The sequence below is a fragment of the Pristiophorus japonicus genome, chromosome 11 (assembly GCF_044704955.1).
Source record: "Pristiophorus japonicus isolate sPriJap1 chromosome 11, sPriJap1.hap1, whole genome shotgun sequence".
In the NCBI taxonomy this organism is placed as follows: domain Eukaryota; kingdom Metazoa; phylum Chordata; class Chondrichthyes; family Pristiophoridae; genus Pristiophorus; species Pristiophorus japonicus.
Genome location: NC_091987.1, coordinates 106,584,779 through 106,607,167, shown reverse-complemented (window position 1 = coordinate 106,607,167; position 22,389 = coordinate 106,584,779). Strand labels below are relative to the sequence as shown.

Here is a 22,389-nt window from a genome sequence, read left to right as displayed (position 1 = left end):
AAGATTTCAGTAAAGTATAATTATGGACAATTTTTATTTCGTGAAAAACTTGCAGGTTTGCAATGATAGATTTTGATATTCCAAACTTGTATTTTATCCAGAGAGAGCATTTTGAACTGTGTAAGACTGTTGGTTATAGCTTTGTCAATAGTCGTCCGAGCAGTTTAAATTGTTTTTAAAAAAAGTATATTGCACAAGTGCATTGACTCGTGATTTTTGTTTCTCTTGCCCCCCATATCCAGCATCCACTAAAGATGTGTATTTATGTAGCACCTTATTGTATCCTAAGGATGTTCACAATTACCAAATAATCTGTTTTTTGGTTGTATTGATTGAGAGGGAATGTTGGCCAGGACATTGGGAGATCTCCTTTTTCTTCTTTGTTAAAAATCTCATGGCACTACTCAATATCTTGAAGCATCACGACAGGAAAACAAGGCTTCAGTTTAACATCTCACCTGAAAGATGGCAGCTTTCAGTATTGCACTGTAGTGTCAATCTAGATTAGGTACTCGGCTCCTTGAGAGGGGCTTCAATTTGGTTACCTATAAACAAATAACTTACATTTATATAGTGCCTTTAATGACCCTAGGATGTCCCAAAGTGTTTTACGGTCAGTGAAGTACTTTGAAGTGTAGTCACGAATGTATGTCAGATGCGGCAGCAAATTTGCGCATAGCAAGGTTCCACAAACAGCAATGACCTAATGACCAGAAAATCTTTTTAATGATGTTGGTTGAGGGATAAGTATTCACCAGGACTCACCTGGTTGTCTTCGAATGATGCCAAGGGATCGTTTGCATCCACCCGAGAGGGCAGATGGGACCTCGGTTTAATGTCTCACCCGAAAGATGGCACCTCCAGTAGTGCAGTACTCCCTCAGTACTGCACTGAAGTGTCAGCCTAAATTTTGTGCTCCAATCTCCGGAGTGGGGAATGAGCCCATGACCATCTGACTTGTGGGGAGAGTGCCACCAACTGAGCCACTACATTTGTAGTGATACAATAACATTCATATCTTTAACTGAGGAAAGAAATCATAATTTATGTTATCACCTGGGGAGCTTCCATGCTGCAGTCATGATAAAATATGTTTATTGTCCTAATAAGACAAAAGATTTATTTATAAAAGTGATAATTTTTCAAATTTAAGTCTTCCAAGGGTTTAAGCTTCTTCATTAATTCATTACAATCTGCTAATTGGGCACACAATGTTATCCCAGTCTTCAGAGGCTCCTCTTGGATCTATGCAAAAAAAATACAGAATCCAAGCACTTTTAAAGTGACTTACATCTGGCAGAGCAGGTAATATTTTGACTTGAGGGCACGATAAACAGTTGGTGATGGATGTATTGACTCGTATTGAATATAGGTAGCTGATAATTGTGCAGCTTTCAGTTCTTTCCTTAAGGAGTCAGGACAGATAAAATGGTTTCTATGCTTTTAAGTAGGGTTTCAAAGGTTCGACTCTTGTTAAAAAGGCTAGCTATTGTCTCATTTTCATTCTTGTACAATAATTGTACAAATACATAATACAGAGTACCTGAGGTTCGCACTGTGCCCTACTCTGATGATGACCATTAACCTTCCAAAGCAATATTTCCATTCCCAGAACTTCACCTGAACTTAGAAATATAGAAATTTACAGCGCAGAAGGAGGCCATTCCAGCTTATGTGGTGTCTTTCTTCAAATATTGCTGGGTCATCAGCACTATAATAAGGTGGCGTTCAAATCATTAAACCCGCAATGTAAGACTTGAATCTGGCAAGTTACACTTAACTTGAGCTTGGTCTGGATCTTGCAGGACCACCTTGCATCCTCAAGCATGTGCAGCCCAACTGGGATGAAACCAGAGCACTGTGTATGACTTGCTTCTCCTTTTCCGTGTCCATATTAGCATTGCTGATGCCAGTTTGATGGTCCTCAGGAGGCATTTGGACTTGTACTAGGAACAAGGTTGACCCAATTCACTTCATGTATAATGGCTTGAGCTATTTACACTAGAGTTGATAGAACATGACAGTGCACGCAAGCCTGTTTTTTGGAGTCTGAGAGAACAAGTAAAAAGGCGAGGACGATGCCTCTGCTCTGGAGAAACTGGTGAACTTTTATACCTGCTACTATTTAGCACTAGATTTATACTGAAATTTGGATGAAATTGATTTGAAGTTACAAGTGTGCCAACAGCATAAGATCACTCCCCAGGTGTGTAAAATAGAACTATAAATTGAGTATAATCCTTTAATTTAATACTATCTTTAACTTCTCTTGTTGGGTTGGATCATTTTTCCCATGGGGTTTTTATTCCTTCACGGAATGTATATTCGTTGCGAATTATGAATTCATTGTTTGAATATTTACCATTACTTATTTACCATCCTGTCTTTTTAATCCAGTTTCCCAAACTACTGTGGCCATCTCGCCCCTCATACAGACTCTAGTTTTGGACTTGACGACTAAAGTACTTAGAATTTTATATTGATTTTTTAAAATCATATTATCACTCTGCCTAAGAAGGATAAATGTCAAGAATTAGCTCTTTTCAACAAAAACTTAATTTCATTTCGGAACTTAGTTTTATTATAATCCAGTGGTTTAATTCTGTTGGCATATCAGTTTGGTACACCTTAGATTGGTAGGATGTTAATATAATTAACTAGTTTGATAACTAATTTGATAACAAACAGCCAGTTGTGGACCGAATACAGTATTGAGCACTCATTGTCTTCTGATTTGGCAAAATAGTGAACTCTAAATAAGCTAATGGTTGTTTAATATGTTACTGTGACACTAAGATACTGGGTTTGTTGGCACTATTACAGAGATGGGGAGCAGTTACTATGTGGAACACTGCATTTATAACCTTTTACATTTTGAAAGCAGCAGTGTATGAGATGACTGGCGTGACCTTGTGATGGCTGATGTTCTGCTATTAGTTGTCCTAATTTTACATAGAATTACATCGAATGTATAGTACAGAAACTGACCATTCAGCCTAACTGGTCTGCTGGCTTTTATGCTCCCCACGAACTCTTCATCTAATCCTATCAACATAACCACCTATTCATTTCTCCTTCTCGTGTTTATCTAGCTTCTCCTTAACTGCATCTATGCTATTCGCCTCAAGTACTCCTTGTGGTAGCGAGTTCCACATTCTAACCACTCTCTCTCCGGGTAAAGATGTTTCTCCTGAAGTACCTATTGGATTTATTAGCGACGATCTTATATTTATGGCCCCAAGCTTTGGTCTCGCCCACAAGTGGAAACATGATCTCTATGTCTGCCCTATCAAGCGCTTTCATAATCTTAAAAACCTCTATCAGGTCATACCTTAGCTTTCTCTTTTCTACAGAAAAGAGCCCCAGCCTATTCAGTTTTTACTGATGGGGTTATTATCTCTCAGATCTGGTATTACCATTGTAAATCTATTTTGTACCTTCTGCAGTGCCTCTATCCTTTTTATAACATAGAGAGGGGACCTCAGAAACGTTTAAAATTCTGACGGGTTTAGACAGGTTAGATGCAGGAAGAATGTTCCCAATGTTGGGGAAGTCCAGAACCAGGGGTCATAGTCTAAGGATAAGGGGTAAGCCATTTAGGACCGAGATGAGGAGAAAGTTCTTCACCCAGAGAGTGGTGAACCTGTGGAATTCTCTACCACAGAAAGTAGTTGAGGCCAATTCACTAAATATATTCAAAAGGGAGTTAGATGAAGTCCTTACTACTAGGGGGATCAAGGGGTATGGCGAGAAAGCAGGAAGGGGGTACTGAAGTTGCATGTTCAGCCATGAACTCATTGAATGGCGGTGCAGGCTAGAAGGGCTGAATGGCCTACTCCTGCACCTATTTTCTATGTTTCTATGAGACCAGAACTCCGAATAGTAAGTACTCTGTGTGGTCTAACTAAGGTTGTATGCAAGTTTAACATAACTTCTCTGCTTTTTAATTCTATCCCTCTAGAAATGAACCCCAGTGCTTCACTTTCCTACCTTGCTACTTTTAGTTATTTGTGCATTTGTACCCCTAGATCCCTTTGCTCCTCTTCTGAAATTTTACAAGCAGTATGCACTGCCTCAGTTACCTATATTGAAATTAATTTGCCATTTACACACCCATTCTGCAAGTTTATTAATGTCTAGTATTTTAAGAGCAGTCGTGCACTATTTCCTGGTTTACATTGAGTCACAGACAAATCTAACAAATTTAATATTTTCACACTTTTATAAAAGTGTGATCATACATAAAAAATATATAAAGTAAATGGTAGATTCATTCCAGATTATATGTAATTGGGAAAGAGAGTGCAGTATCTGCTTTTATGAATCTTTTTTTCACGTGTTGCTCCAATAATCCATTGAATATGAACTTGTTGAAGGGCTTGATCAAGTTACTCTAAATTTGTCAATCCAGGTTAAATTGTTAAAAAGATTGCTCGTGTCGCTCTAAACTGCCGCACAGACTTTGTCTTTATGTAACCTAGTTTCCGTTTTGATTCAAGAAATGGGACAGTCAGTTGGACTCAGTAATAGAAAAATATTTGTCATGGACTATTCTATAAACCATTAAAAAAAAACTTGCAATGTTTTGATGATTAGATCAATAGAAACAATGTCCCGGTAAAGCTAGTCTTAACAGTCTGTCATATCCCTGCCTTCATTTTCCAATTTACTGCTTGCTTTTTGCTCCTGATAGCTCATCCTATCTTGCCATCAGTGGCACCTCCTCATCTCATTGATTTAATGGTAAACTGCTTAAAATACACAATTGATTTAAAATACAGTACACTAATTAACCATTGCAATATTTTACATAACAGCCATTATATTATTGCATTTTTATTTGACAGTTTCACATATTGAGAACAAGAATATTCCTGTGTGCAGTAAGGAAATGCATCCAAAGATAACTGAAAACCAGTAGACTAATTGAGTTTGGAGGAAAAGTGATAGTACTTTTCAACAAGTTAGTGGTTTCGTATGTGCACAGAGTACATTCCATGTAAAATTTAATGGCAAGATTTTATTTTGTGGTACAAATTTAATAATCTGTCTTGTCACTTGCACTTGGAAAAACCTTATAATTTGTGTGTAATTCATCCCATTTTAAGCATGTGTTTTTTTAGATTTGGAGTAAAAATGGTATTGGATTTATATTTGTAGAATACTTGTGTGAACTTTACTTTCTTCAGAATTGCATGTACTTCTCAGCTGTTAGTTTGATAGTGTCCTGTATGAATCTGAAAAAAACAACACACCTGAATGAGCTGTTAACATTGTAAAAAAAGGAAATAGGTGTAGGAGTAGGCCATTCGGCTCTTCGAGCCTGCACCACCATTCAATAAGATCATGGCTGATCATGACCTGTCCTGATTTGTTTTAATCTCCTTTTGAGTATATGATGACTGTGTGGAGATACATTAGTGAGCTGCTATCTTTCCTGAATGCAGGTACAAACTGTATTCTAAATAGCAATCATGTAAATATAACATTGAATTTCTTATCTAACATTTAGAATAAAATGCCACTGTAGATAAACAGACCTTGCCCATAAATCAGTAGAATGGTTGCTTCCTATTTACTATACTATTGGCTTGTATCATCCTTTCCCTCGCATCATAGTTAGAAATTAATATTGCTCTATTGACTTGCATCTCTTTCTGTAATATGAAATATATATCAATATAATGGCTGTTGTATAGTATTACATTTTCATGGAAAATTGTCCAGTTTGTATTTTGGTTATTTTAAAGTTTATTCTCATTATTGGTGTAATGTATGCATTGGTGTGTTATTAAGGCTCGTCACTTCACCTTTTTTAGAGGGAGATGAGATGTAGCTATTTTAAGTATATAAAGTACCCTATTTAAATTTATGAAAGGTTTTTAATTGAACATTAGTTGGTGATTTAAAACAATATCCTACAGGCAACAGGTTCATGGGTATACGATTATTGGAAGGCAAAGAGAAACCAAATGGTTTCAGTGGACAGGCTTGTCTGAATTGAGCTTATCTTGCCTAAACACATTTGCGAATAGCCTGTAAAAGCTAGGGAATATATGTTGAAAAACTAGTTAATTTAAACATATTTTATTTGTGACTGATAAGTGATCCAACTAGCAATCAATATATGGTACAAAATGTCACTTGCTCTTTGTCTATGGTTATGGTGATCAGATTTTCATGTGGTGGCATTGGCCTGCTCTAGCAGTATGTGTATGTTATTCTTAGACATGAGGAATCAGTACAGATGTTCCATGTGCTTAAATATCAACTGAAGTCGGATTTATTTTCTCTCCAATAGTTTTGTTCCTTTGCCGCCTTTTCTCCTGAAAGTGATTACTCCTTTTGGGGTACTGTTCTACAGGCATGTGATGACTTGCCTAAATCACCGTTTTTCAAGTGTGCCTTGTGGCAACTGTTGGGGGCCATCACAGTCGAGCCTGATCCTGGCTGGTCTGTCATGTCCACACATGACAGTACAAGGATTAAGCTTGGGACCTTTGGCTCTGTATGGCTTAATGCCAGAAATAGGAAATATTAACTTGAGATTTCTATGTGCATCTGTTTGTTTTAGCACCTTTGTAGTATAGTGCCAGCTGTAAAATGTTAGCTACATTAACAATAGACTGTGCCATCCCATAACTACCCTATACATGATCTTAAATTTCATACTGAAATGCATGACCTAATCATGCAATAATCTAATTTCTATTAAAGAGCACTCACATTTGCTGCTGGAGTAAAAACCTGTGGTTGGTTAACTTTGTGCTGATACTTTTTTCTGAGAAGTAGCCCAGTATTTATTGCCTCCTAGTTGTAGAAAGGAAGAAAAAATCACTGAACCAAACGTCGTTATTTTAGATTGGCTACATGTGGTGAAAAATATTTTAGCTTGATTAATTGAGGAAACCAGTATGGATTTAGCATTGTTATGTGGGTTTGTCTTGAAAAAAGCCAGTGCACTTTGATTAGTCATTTAAAAAAATGAGTGAACAAAGGCTTTTCTTTGGTCAGTTGTGTTTCAAAAGATTTTAATCAAATAAATTGTTAATTATACCCAGATAGTTTTTCCTAGACCAATAAAAAGCCATCCTGCCTCATTGAGTGTTCTTCTGGTTGTATGGAAACAAAAGTGTCTTTTCCAGTTCTTGAGAGAACGAATTAAGAGCATTATTCTCCTGAATTTACTTTTACAACTGGTGGCAAAGGCTAACCATGCCATAATTGTTTTAGCAAGCGTGCATATGCAGAATATTGACATCCTGTCAATATGCCGATAGTGGATATCTCTGTGCTCAATTACTTCATGACCATCATTAAAACCTGCATTCTTTTTATTAGCTCTTATTAGACCAGTAGCAACTAGGAAGACCCACTGAAAAGTATGTATTCCTTGCCATTGGCTTCAAAATATCTGGCAAGTTTTTTTTTATGTGGCCACTAGCCGTGTACAGTTATGCTACAGAAGCTAGTGGCCAAAGATCAAAGTAGCAATAGAAACATCTAAACATATTCGGGTGTGAAATATTTGCTGCAATGCTAAGTTATTTATTAGCCAAGAAGCTTGCAGTGAATGAGACATTCTACATTGTCAAATATACATTAGTTTATATGGTGAAGCTTTATAATTAAAAAGTTCAGTAACATTTTTTCAGCAACACCTCTTGCCAAATTAAAAGTTCTGCAAGCTCATATTTTTAAACTTGTCAGGGAACAGAGTCAAGGTGAGTCAATCTCATGACCCATGCTATCAGGATCACTATTTGATCGTATTTTAGTATTGAAGTACTGCAATCATAAAGCATTAGTCACTATTTATCCTAACTACAGAAAGTTGCTGGCTGAATGATGTATAATAATATCTATATGATACCTCAGTTTAAATTGTGATGGTGTGGTTGAACATAACACTTGTGCATATGCTCTAATCACCATTTTAATTTAATTTCAGTGGTTTTGATGGCAGCTGTGAAGTTCAATAAGAGACCTTTTGTTAATAACAGTAACAAATTCATGTGTAACCCCGGTTGAGATGGGAGTAAATAAACATAAAACAGTAGGAGCTAATAAGGACTATTTTATTAGTCTTTCCCCTCTCTCATTCTTGTCACAGTTATGCAGTCTACTAAACCTGCTGGCATGGGTTGCCAGATAAAAATAACTGGGAAGAATATTTGCGTGAACTATGTTGGATTTAAAGTGTAATTCTGACATGTCACAGTTGAAAGCAAGATCCTCCTTGACTTGGGACATGTGTGTTGCTTTGTTGTTTCTCTTGCTAGACTCATGCAAACCAAATTTCCACAACGCTCTTTACATTTTGTGACCGATAGGATTCCACTTCGTTGTGAACCCCTCACATCATCATAGAAGTTCAACCCTCTGGGAATGGAATTCCTATTCGTTTAAAGTATGTGTAGTTTCACAGATGCAGATTTTTGGAACTATTTCTTAAAACAAATTTCTCAACTGTGATACAGTTACATAATTTTTGTATCACGGTCACAGCAGCAAAGTTGAGATTTATTTTCAAAACATTCCAGTGAACCGGAGCATTTCCACTTGGAGAGAAGGTACACAATTTAGGAAAGCAACTTCTTTCCTACAAGGAGATAAGAAAATGAGGAATTGGAACGATTACGGATTGCATTTTAAATTTTTATTTGAGTATTTGAATAGCTCCGTAATTGTTTTTAGTAAAAATATGCTAGCAGGATACTACTATAATGCTTTGTTCAGCTAGGCATGCACCGGCTTTGACTCTGAAGGATAATTTAAATTACACGAACAAACCACGCAAAAGTAAATGCTGCAGAAATTAAGGCAAATTCTAAATGACACAGTAACATGGTCTGGTAAAGCTACTTGAAGATTTGATGCACCTAGCAAACCAAATATTCATTCTTGTATATGAGATGAACCTACATGTTTGCAGGTCATTAAAAATTTGAGAGTTGTGCTCTATACACCAGACGTTGTATCTTGTAATTTTTTTCAATAATAAAACAATGATTTTAACAAGTGTTTTTTCAAAATCCTAAAAATACTGGCATCTTGATACCTAGTGTTCTCTTGTCCATGTAATTGAAAGCTACTTGTAACAGTACATGCCACACTGCAAATTTAAATAGTGCTTGGAAAGCTGTCTGATATCTAAATTATTTTAACAAAGAGGGACCTGTATTCAAGCATAAAGTATGCCTGAGACTGCACTTGAAGTCTTGTTTTACAGCATCCTTTTTTTGTGAGTTACCAGAGCATGTTATCTTTTTCTTAAGTCTGTCTGTCTTAGAATATTTTTCCATGATGTAAATATGAATGACTGTCTGGTTTGATGTGACCTGGATTGTTTGACCTAAACATAACCCTGGTTTGAGGTCTGTTATCTTGTTGCACCCGCTATCAGTTTCTCAAATAGGAAATATGCCATTGCTTTTCAAGTGTGAAACTATCCAGCACTTGAATGTTTACTATCCATTTTTAAGAATGTTACTACTTTAGTGTCATCTTCAGTATGATAAATTTTTGAATGTTTTTTAATGCTTTTTATACTTAACATTAAGCGCTGATGACCTTGTTGGGGGAGGGGTGGCAGGTAGCCAGTGAATTTGGGGAACTGAACTAACTAGTATGTCATTTAACCCAATGTCATCTTTAGTACCTTACACAATGTAGTTGGATTTTCAGAGCCAGCTCCCCAACTGATGTCATTGACACTCTGGTTAAATGTGAAGAATCAACCAGAAATGCAGGGGAAATGCTTGTCACTCACTATTAATTCCATTTTTTAATGTAAAGAAATATTGATGTTCATTGAGTTTTCATACTGAACCTTAGATTGTTGAGGAATAATAACGTTAAAATGAGTAATTTTTTTCACCTTTTGTGTTGTCTAAATTTAACAAGCGCACAAGCTGCTAATGTTCAATCAAGAACAGGATTCATGTCACTAATTCCATCTCTTACTGTTGTATTTTTGTTTTAATTTTAAATTTACATTTTCTTTAAATTGGAATTTTTAGAGAAATAAGGTATTCTCTTTTCTATTTTACCTTATTTCCCAAAAAACGAATCCTTGCATTCACTATCCATTTTTGGGATGGGAGCAACTTTTATAGATTAAAAAAACGACTGAAAACTGGCTCTAAAAAAATGTTTTTTTGACCAATGACTGCATGGTGCCACAGGAGGAGTGATCAGGCTTATCTGATGTATTGGTTTGTTGGTACCAAAAAAACAGGCCCATTTTGGCTCATCTGTTCTTAGAAAACCTTCCCTTCTGCAAGTTATACTTGGTACTTGTATACAACAACTCAATTTCTATCAAATGCTGTAAACAGTTGTTCAAGATCTCATAATGGCTCAATGTGTATTATGGTGCTGAGCCTGATGGGTTCCAGATTCGATGATCTGGTCACTGCTGAATTATCTGGTCTACGCTAGAAATGCAAGCCTGAAGCTTGATCTAAACATCCTTGCATGAAGGAGAGAAATAGACATAATTTCCATTTCTGATTGGTGTCCAGTGATTCCCGGCAGATATGTAAGAAAGGAAGACTTGGATTGATATAGCAGCTTTCTCGACCACCAGACATCTCACAAAGCGCTTTACAGCCTATTAAGTACTTTTGGAGTGTAGTCGCTGTTGTAATGTAGGAAACACGTAGTGAATTTGCACACAGCAAGCGTCCACAAACAGCAATGTGATAATGACCAGGTAACCTGCTTTTGTTATGTTGTTTGAGGGATAAATTTTGACCAGAACACCGGGAATAACTCCCCTACTCTTCTTCGAAATAGTGTCATAGGATCTTTTATATTGAGAAAGCAGATGGGGCCTTGATTTAACGTCTCATCTGAAAGATGGCACATCTGACAATGCAGCACTCCCTCAGTGTCCTAGATTTTTGTGCTCCAGTCTCTGGAGTTGTAGATATGTACATGTATTGGATGAGGTTGGAGTTGGCATTGATAAACCTTCCTTTCTCCCCATCATGAGTAAGACCTTCAGAAGAGGACAGTTGTGTTCCTGGAGTGATTGATGAGGCTCACTCCAGAATATAACTAACATAAGTCTGAACACTTCCATTACTTTCACTACGGCAACATTATAATTCATTTACACTTGCTGGATAAATGCAATTTCACTTTAGCTATCTTTATATTGTATTTAGTGGGGTGCTTAGGCCACTGGCTTCTGATGCACAGGTTTCACTCAACCAGCATCAGTGGTGAAGTTTTTACCGGGTCTTCCAAGCAGCAGCCCTAAGAGAATTTGGCCGATTTACTCTGGAGTTGCTGACAGCTGTGTGCGAATCATGTATTGGAAGTTTTCTGCCCTAGCACACTTCTAAGCACAATATAGAAGCAGCTATTCTCTCAGTCGCCACATTAATACCTAGGTTCTCAGAGCCACAAAATGCAGACTCGAAGTGTACTTTCTTTTGTACATCACCCCTGTCACAAAATTCATTATGTTGCCATTGATGCTTTCAGAATTCTCGCTCTACCTGGACCCCTTCCTCTGGCCTCTTACACGTTCTAGACCTCTCCATTGCAAATTGCTGACGGGATGTCGGCCATCTTAAATTCTCTGCTCCCCTCACTCACTCCAACCTACCTCCCTCTGAACTTGCAGCGCTCCGATCCAATCCCAACCTAGTCATTAAACCTGCTGACAAGGATGGCGCTGTTGTTTGGCAAACCGACCTCGACCTTGCAGAGGCTGATCGCCAACTCTAGCACCTCCTCCTACCTCCCCCTGGACGATGACCCCACCACTGAACATCAAGCCATCATTTCCCAGACCGTCACTGAGCAAATCTCCCCTGGAGATTTTCCCTCCACAGACATCAACCTCATAGTTCCCCAACCCCGCACAGCCCACTCTACCTCCTTCCCAAGATCCACAAACAGGACTGCCCCGGTAGACCCGTCGTTTCAGCCTGTTCTTGCCCCACAGAACTTATTTCTTCCTATCTCGACTTTTTTTTCTCCCGTTGTCCACTCTCTTTCCCACCTACATCCGCGATTCCTCCGATGCCCTCCATCACTTTAAAAGTTTCCAGTTTCCCAGCCCCAACCATCTCCTTTTCACCATGAGTGTCCAATCCCTCTACACTTCCACCCCCACCAGGATGGCTTGACGGCGTTCCGCTTCTTCCTCTGGCAGAAGCCCAACCAGTCCCCATCCACCACCACCCTCTTCCGCCTGGCTGAACTTGTTCTTTCATTGAACAACTTCTCTTTTAACTCCACTCACTTTCTCCAAACTAAAGGTGTTGCTATGGGAACCCGCACGGGTCCTAGAAATGCCTGCCTTTTCGTAGGATATGTGGAACATTCTTTATTCTAGTCCTACTTGGGTCCCCTCCCTCACCTCTTTTTTTTCTGGTACATTGATGACTGTATCGGTGCAGTTTCTTGTTCTTGCCCTGAACGTGAAAATTTCATTCACTTTGCATCAAATTTCCACCCTTCCCTCCCCTTCACATGGTCTATCTCCGACTCTTCCCTTCCCTTCCTCAACTTCTCCGTCTCCATCTCTGGGGATCGGCTTTCGACCAGTATCCACTATAAGCACACTGACTCCCACAGCTACCTGGACTATACTTTCTCCCATCCCGCATCCTGTAAGGGCTCCATTTCATTCTCTTAGTTTCTCAGTCTCTGTCGCATCTGCTCTCACGACGCCACCTTTCACACTAGTGCCTCTGACATTTTTTCCTCAACCGATGATTCCCCTCCGCAGTGGCTATGTCCGCTCTATTTCCTGCACCCCTCTCACCCCTTCCCCTCCCTCTCAAAACCACGACAGGGTTCTCCTTGTCCTCGCCTTTCACCCCACCAGCCTCCATGTTCAACGGATCATCCTCTGCCATTTCCGCCACCTCCAGCGTGATCCCACCACCAATCACATCTTCTCCTCCCCTCCGTGACACCCTGGTCCATTCCACAGTCACCCCCTCCCCTTCCCACGGCACTTCCCCATGCAAGCGCAGGAGATGCAACACCTGCCCTTTTACTTCCTCCCTTCCCACTATCCAGGGCCCCAAATACTCCTTCCAGGTGAAACAGCGATTTACTTGTATTATTTTCATTTCAGTATACTGTATTCGCTGCTCATGATGTGGCCTCCTCTACATTGGGTCGACCAAGCGTAGATTGGGTGACCGACTTGCTGAACACCGCCGTTCAGTCCGTAAATGTGACCCTGAGTTTCTGGTCGCCTGTCATTTTAATTTTCCACTCCACTCCCACTCTGATATCTCTGTCCTTTGACTCCTGCACTGTTCCAATGAAGCTCAAGGAACAGCACTTCATCTTTCGTTTAGACACTTTACAGTCTTTTGGATTCAATATCGATTGCAACAATTTCAGAGCATAATCTCTGGCCATCTTTGGCTCCCTTTCTCTCTTCTTCCACCGTCCCCCCACAATCTTATATTTTTTTCCCCTCCTCTCTGTCTCTAATGGCAGCTGGTCATTACTCCGCCATTCACACCCTATCCAGTTTAACCTTTTACTAACTTCTGTCATTACCATTTCAATTCGGACCATCATCCCTTTTGCCTCTCTAATCTCTCCTGCCTTCCACCCTATTACAGATTTTCCCTTTTGTTCTTTCTTCCCCCTCCCTCTTTCAGTGCTTAAGAATGCATTCTTTTCGAACACTCGGCAGTTCTGACGAAGGGTTGTCGACCTGAAATGTTAACTTTGTTTTTCTCTCCACAGAGATGCTGCCTGACCCGCTGAGATTTCCAGCATTCTCTGCTTTTATTTCGGATCCCAGCATCCGCAGTATTTTGCGTTTGCCCTATATTCCTTTCTGAATGTTCCATTTCTCTGACTCTGGTTTTCTTTGCATCACCCCATTCACCCCTCTATTGATGACCACCTTTAGCTCTCCATAAACCTCTCAATCTCTTCACCTTTTTCAAAACCTCCTGAAGATCCTTCTGTGGCTTTTGCTCACCCGTCTAATTGTTCCTTACCTAGCTTGGTGTCTGCTTTCCTTTTGCCAATTTGTGAACCACTTGGGATTTTTACGCCGTTGTTTGCAGACACGAATGTAAACTATTAGAGATGATGGACCATGCTGCTACACAGCAGATGTGAGATCTTTAATGCTGCATTTAAATGACCACTTTTGCATCAGTGCAAGTGGTTTTGCGTGGACATCAATACAGAAGTGGTAGTTTAACTTGCAAGACGAACAAGCACTCGAAAACCCTGAAATGTGAGACCCTCGCGAGGAAATGTCTCAAATTTTGAGTTCCCAAAGATTGCAGTATATATATCTGGCCTTGCAGTACAAGTTTTTTTCTGTAGCTGAATCCACGCTGACTTCATACCAGGGAACCAAATTTTCTAAATTAGGATTTTAGGTATTGTCTTTTATGTCTGTTTCTAAAAAAATATTCAAACCTAGCGACATGACTTTCGGGCTAATGCATCGAATATAAATTGTTTTTAGTCGTAGCTCCTGATGCTTCAGTGATGTGAAAGGAAATTGGGTTGACTAGGCTAACTAACTGACATTACATTGTTGCAATGCTTTGAAATCTGAAATGGCTTTTTTGCTGATCGTTTCTCAGCACTAACTAGCTTTTCCACAGACATGTGGTTCCATTGGTTTTGCCGCACATGTTCTTTCTCCAGACAACTCATATTTGGTTTTGCTTTTGCTACTACTTGAGCACTAGTGAAAACTGTTGCAGTGCTTGAAATAAATAATTTTTTTAGGTGAGAGAAGACTTACTTTCCATAGAATTGGTGCAGATTTCAAAATGATTGCACTGAGTTGAGTATTTTGTGCATTGATGTCCATAATTGTGACTTTAAAGGCTCAGTGCCAGTAAGATGATCGCAACACCAAAAAGGGCATAAATTGACCTGGAAGATTCTATGAATTAACTCGAAGTTTTGCCGATTTTGGGGAGGGTGTGATGAAGGTAGAAGTAATGTGGTTAAACAACTCTTTTACCTGATTTTAAAAAAACAACCTGTACTGCAAAATGCTAGAAATTTGAAACAAAAACCGGGAAGCATCAATTTTTATCAGTACTGCACATAGATGCAGGCTGACCTGTGTTTCTAGTCTTGTCAGGTTTTTGCTTAGGTTGGTAAAATAATGTGGAATCTTGTAGGTGGGAGGCATTTAAAAAAAAAGGATCCTTTTTATGCTAGCAATGATAATTGTATTCTGAACAAAAGCTTCAATTCCAGACACTAACTGTTTTGGCTGTTTGCATAACAATGTCAACGATCTGGATGAAAACCATAATCTTCCATAGTTTTATTGTACATTAAGTTTTTTTCTCCCCCCCCCCCCCCCCCCTAAATTCGAGAGGATTATCTGTGGCTATAAGTGGCGATGTTCTCGTGTCAGTTTACACTGCATCTGTAAGGCTCACTTTTAATCTTTGTTTACCCTGTACCATAATGCCTTGCTGGCTGCTGTATACCATCCTGAGAGCTAAAGCTATGGAGAGCAAAGCTCAGCTAACAAAGTGTATGCACTGATCTTTTAACGGCGATAAGACTGCACGCGGGAGAGTCTGCTACCTCATAAGATGACGATGCAATAACTTTATAAATTGCGCTAGAGGTCCAATGAACAACCTGAGAATTTATTGAATCTTGTTTCACACTGCAGTAGAGTTATATTGCACAGAATACCAAGTTCAATTAGTGAGAGATTTGCCTCCGTGCATTCTGGAGTCAGATCAGGATCTGATTGGAGTTATACTGTCGCGTTCACATTGATATGCACCCAGAATCACTTTGCATCTTACCCTATCGGTCTGTCTATATGTGTACATATTAAAATAGCATCACTAAATTACCATTTGAAGATTGGCCACATCTATATACCTATTGTAAACATATGGTAAGCAGATTTATTTGTAAGTATTGATGCATAGAGAATGCTTCAACTTAACTACTCAGCATTTTTCAGAGCACTGTTGTATTTTCAGTCAAAATTGGTGACCAGTAGAGAAAGAACAAAAATGGCAAGTTAAACCCAAATGAAACCTAACCACACTACCAAGATGAAAGAAAACAATACAATTAAACACTGTTTCCAGAATGTTAGAAGCATTTGGGATAAGATGTTTGAGTTAAAGATGTATCTAATGGTAAGCAATTATGATTGCAATCCCAAACACATGGCTTTCCTCCCTCAGGTGGGAGTAGATTCAATTTGATGGGATACAGGTTGTTTAAAGGAAAAAAAAGTTGGGAGAATAGGAATAGTAGCTTTAGATCTTTAGCAAATGTTGAAGTGGGGTCTGCTGAACCCATATTCTAGGAGAAAATGCAAAGCAAAATAGTTTGGTTCAAATTAACAAACAAGTGGAAGACCAGGTTAACAATAATGTTCTGCTGTAGAACCCTTCAGGCAGGCAAAGGAAAATGACTACATATAGTTTGATTCTTGAGGCATTGGGACCGTTTCTGGGGGAGGTGGGACCTGTACAAGCCAGACTGGTTGCCGGGACCAATATCTTTGCGGGGGAGAGGGGGTTGCCAGTGCTGTTAGGGAGGGTTTAAACTAGCTTGGCAGGGGGATGGGTACACAAGAGTAAATTCAGAAGGGAGAGAAGAAAAGCTGGAAATGCAAGGCAGAAAATTAGTAAGCAAGTTTGGAAGGCAGAGGAAACAAAGGCTAAAAATAGACAACAAGGGAGTTTGGCAGTGCTAAGTGGTATATATTTCAATACAAGGAGTCTAGGGAATAAGGCAGATGAGCTGAGAGCGCAGATATCATACTCCCACGTGTCTATTATAGCTATTACTGAGACATGGCTGAAAGAAGGGCAGGAATGGCAGCTCAACATTCCTGGTTAGAGTTTTCAGACGAGATAGAAAGGGGGTTAAAAAAGGAGGAGGTTTGCAATATTGATTCAAGAAACAATCACAGCTGTGAGGAGGGATGATGTGGTAGAAGGAGCATCAAATGAGGCCATATGGGTTGAATTGAAGAACAAAAAAGGGGTGATCACACTGCTGGGAGTGTACTACAGACCCCCAAACAGTGAGAGGGAGATAGAAGAGCAAATATGTCGGCAAATTTCTGAGAATTGCAAAAACAATAGAGCTGTAATTAAGAGCACGAGGATAACGAAAGAAAGAGTAGGGCCTATCAGAGACCATAAGGGTAACCTGTGTGTGAGGTGGAAGACGTGGGTATGGTTCTCAATGAATACTTTGCATCTGTTTTCACAGAGAGGGATGATGCAGACATTGCAATCAGGGAGGAGGTGTGTGAAATATTAAATGAAATAAACAGAGTGCGAGAGGAAGTATCTTTGAAAGTGGATAAACCCCTAAGCCCTAGTGAAATATATCCCAGGCTGTTAAGAGAAGCAAGAGAGGAAATAGCCGAGTCTGACCATCATTTTGTAGTACTGGAGGACTGCAAATGTTGTACCATTGTTTAAAAAGGGAGGGAGGGATAGACCGAGTAATTACAGGCCAGTCAGCCTAACCTCAGAGGTGGGAAAATTAACTGGAAAAAATTCTGAGGGACAGGATAAATCTTCATTTAGAAAGACACAAATTAATCAAGGACAATTAACATGAATTTGTTAAAGGAAGGTCGTGTCTGACTAACTTGATCGAATATTTTGAGGAGTTAATAAACAGGATCGATGAGGGTGGTGCATTTGATGTAGTTTATATGGATTACGAAGTTTGCAGATGGTACAAAAATTGGTCATGTGGTTCATAATGAAGAAAGCTGTGGACTGCAGGAAGATATTAATGGACAGGTCAGGTGGACAGAACGGTGGCAAATGGAATTCAATCTGGAGAAATGTGAGGTAATGCATTTGGGGAGGGCTAATGAGGCAAGGACATACACAATAAATGGTAGGACACTGAAGTGTAAGAGGAACTGCGGGACCTTGGAGTGCATGTCCACAGATCCCTGAAGGTAGCAGGGCAGGTAGATGAGATGGTTAAGAAGGCATATGGAATAATTGCCTTTATTAGTCGAGGCATAGAATACAAGAACAGGGAGGTTATGCTTGAACTGTATAAATCACTAGTTAGGCCACAGCTAGATTACTGCATGCAGTTCTGGTGACCACATGACAGGAAAGATGCGATTGCATTAGAGAGGGTACAGAGGAAAATAATGAGAGTGATACCTGGACTGGAGAATTTTAGCTGCGAGGAAAGATTGGATAGGCTGGGGAGTGTTTTCTTTGGAACAGAGGTGGCTGAGAGGAGACTTGATTGAGGTATATACAATTATGAGGGGCCTCGATAGAGTGGATAGGAAGGACCTATTTCCCTTAGCAGAGGGGTCAATAACCAGGGGGCATAGATTTGAAGTAAGTGGTAGGAGGTTTAAAGGGGATTTGAGGAGAATATTTTCAATCAGAGGGTGGTGGGGGTCTGTAACTCACTGAAAGGGTGATAGATAGCATCTGAAAAGCTTACAGACTAAGAGCTGGAAAGTGGGATTAGACTGGGATAGCTCTTTGTTGGCTGGCACGGACACGATGGGCAGGGATGGCCTCCTTCTGAGCTGTAAGTTTCTATGATTCTATGAGGTCCTCATGGGGGTACTTGGCCTTAAAACATGGGACTGGCTCGGTTAGCAGCTAAAAATTACAACCATGCTGCATGCACCAGACCAGCTGTGAATAATGTCACAGACAAACTGCTAGTAAGCTCACAAGCATATGTACAGACAATACATTGTAATAATGAATGACTTCAATTAACCCAATTAAAGAATGGAAGTGAGGCAGAATCTGTATTAGCGAGTGTTGTCAGGAAGCAGTTATGCACCGTGTGTGTTATGGAACCTAGTAGGAGTATTTTGTATCGAGATTTACTTGTAAGTGACCAGAACAACTACACAATAAAGAAGTAGTGGAGCCTCTGGGGATGGTCACTTATGATTGAATTTCAGCTTATATGGCAATCAGTACCAGAAAGGTGTATATAATTTTCAAATTTCAAAGGAATGAAATGTGAGCAGAGAAATTAGCTGGAAACATAAGGGTAATGGAGAAAGGGAAATTTTCAACTAAAATTCAAGATAAATATATATCCACGAAAAAGAAATGAAAGTCAAATAAGCATCAAAAAGTAATAAACTATACATAGTATGCAAGGTAGGAAGGGGGTGAGTTTTTGAAGGCTATAGGAAATCTGAATCAGGATGATGGATGCAAAAGAGACCCAAGGTGATTTTATAACAGCCTCAGAATCCACTTGTGGTAAAGTATTCCCGTTTGTTGTTCTGTGGAGGGAGGGACGGGGCAGGGCATTATTTTAACTCCTCTTTCTCCCCCCCCCCCCCCCCCCACCCCGGCCGATTTCTTTTTAGTGATCATTCTCAGCCATTGTATCCTTGTTACCAATTTGTCAACCAATGGAAATTATCTTTCATTGTTTGCAGTCAAAACTTTTCATAATTTTGAAAACCCCTATTGGTTTCCTTTTACTTTCTCCTCCAGTGAGGAAAATACACAATTGTTCAAGCCTTTTTTCACAACTATAACCTTTAATTCCTGGTGTTCTAGACAGTCTTTACATTTACCATCGCTTTACTATGCTTATTGTAATTGGGTACAAGAACTAAATTGTGGCAAAACCATATCTTGTACCATTTTTCGCTTTTATATAAAATCCAGATTACCATTTTCTACTTTCATTTCTGCCTTTGTGAATCAATGTATTTGTACCCTTGGATCTCTCTTGTTTCTTCTCTGTTAAGAATCTTACCATTTCTTTTCACTTCTTCCAAATGTTTACTACTTCAAATTTCTCTGCATTGAACTGCATCTGCCATCTATCTGTCCACACTGCTAATATATCTGTTAATAGTCTTCCTCAGAATTTGCTGCACCTCTAATTTGACATCATTGGTAAACTTTGATATTTATTTGTTACAATGTCAAATCAGTTGAAATAAACTAAACAAAAGAGCTATGTGAATCTTACTTCAAAATACATCAGGAAAGGAGAAGCAGTGGATATGAATGGGTTAAATTATGGGGACAGGTTGCATAAACTTGGCTTGCATTCCTTTGAGTTTAGGAGGTGGACGGGTGATCTAATTGAGGTGTTTGAAATGATAAGGGTTTCAGTAGAATAGATACGATTTCCTCTGGTGGTGAATCCATAATAAGGGGATCCAATTTTAAAATTAGAGCTAGGAAATTCCCCCCCCCCCCCCCCCCCTCCAAAACAAGGCTGTGGATGCTGAATTAATTGACATTTTCAATACTGGTAAATAGACTTTTGTTGGGAACGGTGCCAAGGCTTCGACAGCACCTCCCAAACCCGTGACCTCTATCACCTAGCAGGCGCATGGGAATACCACCACCTCCAAGTCACACACAATCCTGACGTGGACATATATCGCCGTTCCTTCATTTCTGCTTGGTCAATATCCTGGAACTCCCTACCTAATAGCACTGTGGGAGTACCTTCACACACGGACTGCAGCGGTTCAAGAAGGCGGCTCACCACATTCTTGAGGGCACCTAGGGATGGGTAATAAATGCTGGTCTTTCCATCCATGTCCACATCCCGTGGGTGAGTTTTAAAAAAAAAGGTACAGACCACCTGTGATCTGATTAAATGGTGAAACAAGCTTGAGGGGCTGGAGGGCCTACTTCTGTTCCTACTGTCCCATAAATTAGTGAAAAATTATTTTAAAACTGAAATTAGGAAGAGCATCTTTACGAAGAGCGAAATATTTTTGGCACCAACTTCCAGGCAGGTTAGTAGAAGCAGAAAAATTTCAACAACCAGATGCTGAAATGGGAAAATTGTAGGACCCAAAATTGAATGGCTTTTTCGAATCCTTTTTTTGTGTTTTGTTTTTATGTTCTGAGGTTGAAACCCTCTATTACATAATGTTGAGCACAAATGTACAACTATCTCTCGGGCCAGCTTTAGGGGAAGAAAACAATTCAAATGTGTATCAATCTGTGCCATTACTGGGTGGCTTGGGAATTTTTCCATTTTGGTCCATGGGGTGATAATAGGCCCTTGTCACTTAAAATTGGCATGTTTTTTTTTCTTAGCTCCCAGAGAAGGTCTGTGATATTATTTACATCATTGCACAGATTGCCTGACCAGCTTGCAATCACACATCTGCCAATAATGCTGTGGTTTCCTCTGACACGAGACTACATCATGCTTGCACAGCTTCAAGTACATTGCAGCCAACTTCAGACTTTGCTCAATCACCTGAACTTGAAATTCCTATTGGTTATGTGCTTACAAATAACAAGTCCTGTAAAACTAACATTGGAATGACATTCCTGAAACTAAAACTGGACTTTTGTATATAGATGTGTTTTGGAGGCAGTTGGTAAAAAGATCAAATAACATAAGTTTCCTGTATATGAAAATGCAGTGTCCATACATCAGGCATTAGGATGCTTTTACTTACTGTAACAGTTACATTCCAACATCATTGACCTCTGATTTAGCTGGTTGATAATTTCAAATGTGTTGTCAAAAGTAGAATAGAAGTTAGAGTAAATTTAATATAACACATTTGCATTAAGCTATTTGAATGCAAAGGTTTAAAAATGTGAACACTTAGGAAAGCATAACAGAAAATAATGGAGTGAATATATTCACAAAGGAACGACTGTGGAAACAGTCTTTGAATTGAGAGCTATATTTATGTATTCTTCATTGTTGCTAAACATGCAGACCTTCCAGATTGTTTCATTCACAAAGCGTTATCTGAAAAGTCTGCTTATTTTCCAGTGTTGTTGATTAGTAGGTTAAAACATTTTGGTGTGCTCCAGGCGGTCTTGTAAAGATGGATACATATTTTTAACATTGTGGACATGAAAGGCTTTATAAAATTGTAGTTCACTGAAGTTGTTTTTTTTTATGTCAGCATAATGTGGCGATCGTAATTAATTACCGTTTAGTCACTATCTTTGTCAGATTCAGACATTTAAAAATAATTTTGACATTTCCCCTCCCCCACATATTTATTATTTTTTTTCTTTTTGTAGAGCGCCCTGGTTTTGCTGCTGGATCCTCCACAGAGAATGATATGAGACTCGACAGAAGAAGACAATGCACACAGGTATTGTCACCTTTACATTACTCTGGGTTTTGTTGCTACGGCAAGTACCAGGAAGCAACTTGAATCAGCAAAATCTTGTCTTGTTTCTATACATGTATTTCTTTTTTACATCAGATGAAATTTTACCTGGTTAAATAGTTGATTATACCTACTAATAGTTTTGCGCTTGATGGAAAAGTGTGGATTCATTTTATAATGAAGAATAAAAGAGTATGGAGAGGGTGCAGAGGAGATTTATTAGAGTGATACAAGGGACTCAGTTATGTGGAGAGACTAGACAAGCTGGTATTGTTTTCCTTCGA

The 22,389-nt window shown here is 39.2% G+C and overlaps 1 protein-coding gene across 3 annotated transcripts in view; it reads left to right on the top strand.

The window, feature by feature from the left end:
- Positions 1-22,389, top strand: part of LOC139276216 (dual specificity tyrosine-phosphorylation-regulated kinase 1A) — an 86,806-nt gene that overhangs the window by 7,093 nt on the left and 57,324 nt on the right. For all 3 annotated transcript variants that reach the window (XM_070893860.1, XM_070893858.1, XM_070893859.1), the window contains exon 2: positions 22,014-22,087. In XM_070893860.1, the coding sequence (XP_070749961.1) occupies positions 22,078-22,087 (10 nt within the window). In that variant the 5' untranslated portion in view covers positions 22,014-22,077. The remainder of the gene's footprint in view (positions 1-22,013; positions 22,088-22,389) is intronic.